Below are 2,751 nucleotides of genomic sequence, written 5' to 3'. Positions count from 1 at the left end.
GTGAGCGGTAGCTCGGCGCGGTCCAGCAGCACGGAGCAGCTGAACTCCAGCTCCAGGGTGAAGGACACCTGGGGGGCGAGTGGGCTTGGGGGGCACCGAGGGGGGTTGGAGGGCAGGGATCCTCCTCGGGGATTGGGTGGGAGAGTTCGGAGGAGATCCTCAAGGATTTGGTGAAAAGTTTGGAGGGGTTCCTCAATGATTTGGTGGAGAACTTGGAGGGATTTGGTGCGACGTTTTGGAGAAGCGCCTTGAGGATTTGGTGAAGAGTTTGGAGGGGTTCCTCAGGAATTTGGTGGAGAGTTTGGAGGGGTTCCTCAAGGATTTGGTGGAGAGTTTGGAGGGGTTCCTCAGGAATTTGGTGGAGAGTTTGGAGGGGTTCCTCAGGAATTTGGTGGAGTTTGGAGGAGCTCACCAGGGATTTGGTGGGATATTTTGGAGGAGCTCCTCAGGGATTTGGCGGAGGGTTTGGAGGGATTTGGTGGGACAGTTTGGAGGAGCTCCCCAGGGATTTAGTGGGATGTTTTGGAGGGATTTGGTGGGACAATTTGGAAGGGTTCCTCAATGAGTTGGTGGGACAGTTTGGAAGGGTTCCTCAATGATTTGGTGGGACAGTTGGGAGGGAATTTGGTGGAGAGTTTGGAGATGCTCCTCAAGGATTTGAGGGGACAGTTTGGAGGGATTTGGTGGGACAATTTGGAGGAGCTCCTCAGGGACTTGATGGGACAGTTTGGAAGCGTTCCTCAATCATTTGGTGGGAGAGTTTGGAGGAGCTCCCCAGGGATTTGGTGGGACAGTTTGGAGGGGTTTCTCAGGGATTTGGGCTCCCCCCAGGCTGTACCTGGAGCACGAGGCTGGGGCAGTGGGGGTTCCCCGGGGGTTCCCCGGGGTCCCTCGGGGTCCTACCTTGGCCTGCGAGCGGAACACGGGGTACCCCACGCTGCAGCGCCGGCGCTGCCCCCCCAGGGTTGAGCACTCCAACTTCACCGAGCTGGGCTCCTGCCGGGGGGACACCACGGGGACACGGAGCTGGGGGGCTTGGGACACCGGGAGGTGGCAGCAATGCACCCCTGGGGGGCCACGGGGGACCAGGAGAACATGATCTGCCACCTGGGAGGGGCTGGGGACGCCATGGAGCCCCATGTCCCACATGGAACAGGCTGGGGACACCATGGACCCCCAACTGCCACCTGGGAGGGGCTGGGGACACCATGGACCCCCACATGACACATGGAATAGGTTGAGGACACCATGGAGCCCCAAATGCCACCTGGGATTAGTTGGGGACACCATGGACCCTCAGGTGCCGCCTGGAAGGAGTTGGGGACACCCATGGAGCCCCATGTCCCACCTGGGAGGAGCTGGGGACACCATGGACCCCCACATGACACATGGAATAGGTTGAGGACACCATGGAGCCCCAAATGCCACCTGGGAGGAGCTGGAGACACCATGGACTCCCATGTCCCCCTTGACATGGGTTTGGGGACCCAACGGACTCCAACCCATCCCACCTGCAACGGGTTGGGACAAGAATGAGCCAGAGGTTCTCCAAAGACCTGAGTCTCCATCTTTACCCTGGTGGGACATTTTGGAGATGCTCCTCATGGACTTGGTGGGACATTTTGGAGGGGCTCCTCAGGGACTTGGTGGGACATTTTGAAGGGGCTCCTCAGGGATTTGGTGGGACATTTTGAAGGGGTTCCTCAGGGACTTGGTGGGGCTCCTCGGGGATTTGGGGTCCCCCCGGGCTGTACCTGGAGCACGAGGCTGGAGAAGTGGAGGTTCCCAGGCAGCTGCAGCCACAGGCTGGCGTTGTAGGCGTTCTCCCCGCGGTTCTCCAGCTCCACCTGCACCAGCATCCTCCTCCGGCCCTTCCGCAGGATGTGGGGGCTCTGCCTGGAGGCCGGGGGGGTCACAGGGCGCTCCCGGCATCCCAGGCACACCGTGGGGACACTGGGGGGACACCGGGGGTACCTGGAGCCCACGATGTCCGTGGTGGCCTTGAGCACCAGGTCGGTGACGCACTCGTCGTCATCGCCGCAATCCTTGAAAAACGGGATCTGGAAGGAGCCGGGGGGATCCCGGTGTCTGGGGGTGATCCTGGGGTTCAGGGGGGATCCCCGTGCCCCGGGGGTGATCCCAGTACCCCGGGGGTGATCCCAGTGCGACCCCAATGTCCGGGGGTGACCCCAATGTCTGGGGGTGATTCCGGTGCCCAGGAGTTGATCCCAGGGGTGATCCCGGTGCTCAGGGGTGATCCCAATATCTGGGAGTGATCCCAGTGCGATCCCAGCGCTGATCCCAAGGTCTAGGGGCAATCCCAGTGCCCAAGGGTGATCCTGGGGTCCAAGGGTGACCCAAATGTCTGGGGATGGTCCCAGTGCCCAGGGCCGATCCCAATATCTGGGAGTGACCCCAGTGCGATCCCAGTGCCCAGGGGTGATCCCAATATCTGGGAGTGACCCCAGTGCGATCCCAGTGCCCAGGGGTGATCCCAATATCTGGGAGTGACCCCAGTGCGATCCCAGTGCCCAGGGGTGATCCCAGTGCTAATCCCGGTGCCCGGGGGTGATCCCAGTGCTGACCCCAAGGTCTAGGGATGATCCCAGTGCAATCCCAGTGCCCAGGGGTGATCCCGGTGCCCAGGGGTGATCCCAGTGCAATCCCAGTGCCCGGGGGCGATCCCAGTGCAATCCCAGTGCCCGGGGGCGATCCCAGTGCAATCCCAGTGCCCAGGGGTGATCCCAGTGC

The 2,751-nt window shown here is 61.6% G+C and overlaps 1 protein-coding gene across 1 annotated transcript in view; it reads right to left on the bottom strand.

Moving 5' to 3' along the window:
* Positions 1–6: 6 nt before the first annotated feature.
* The window catches only part of LOC115949244 (integrin alpha-10-like), a gene marked incomplete at its 3' end in the record, with an annotated part of 4,396 nt that continues 1,651 nt past the window's right edge, over positions 7–2,751 (bottom strand). The window contains exons 2-5 of the mRNA XM_031065768.1: positions 1,975–2,088; positions 1,755–1,896; positions 904–996; positions 7–68 (exon numbers count right to left, since the gene is read on the bottom strand). Of these exons, the coding sequence (XP_030921628.1) occupies positions 7–68; positions 904–996; positions 1,755–1,896; positions 1,975–2,088 (411 nt within the window). The remainder of the gene's footprint in view (positions 69–903; positions 997–1,754; positions 1,897–1,974; positions 2,089–2,751) is intronic.

Source organism: Geospiza fortis, unplaced genomic scaffold, assembly GCF_000277835.1.
Source record: "Geospiza fortis unplaced genomic scaffold, GeoFor_1.0 scaffold868, whole genome shotgun sequence".
Taxonomy (NCBI): Eukaryota; Metazoa; Chordata; class Aves; order Passeriformes; family Thraupidae; genus Geospiza; species Geospiza fortis.
The sequence above is the reverse complement of the archived record's forward strand: the minus strand, read 5'-3'. Positions and strand labels throughout refer to the sequence as shown.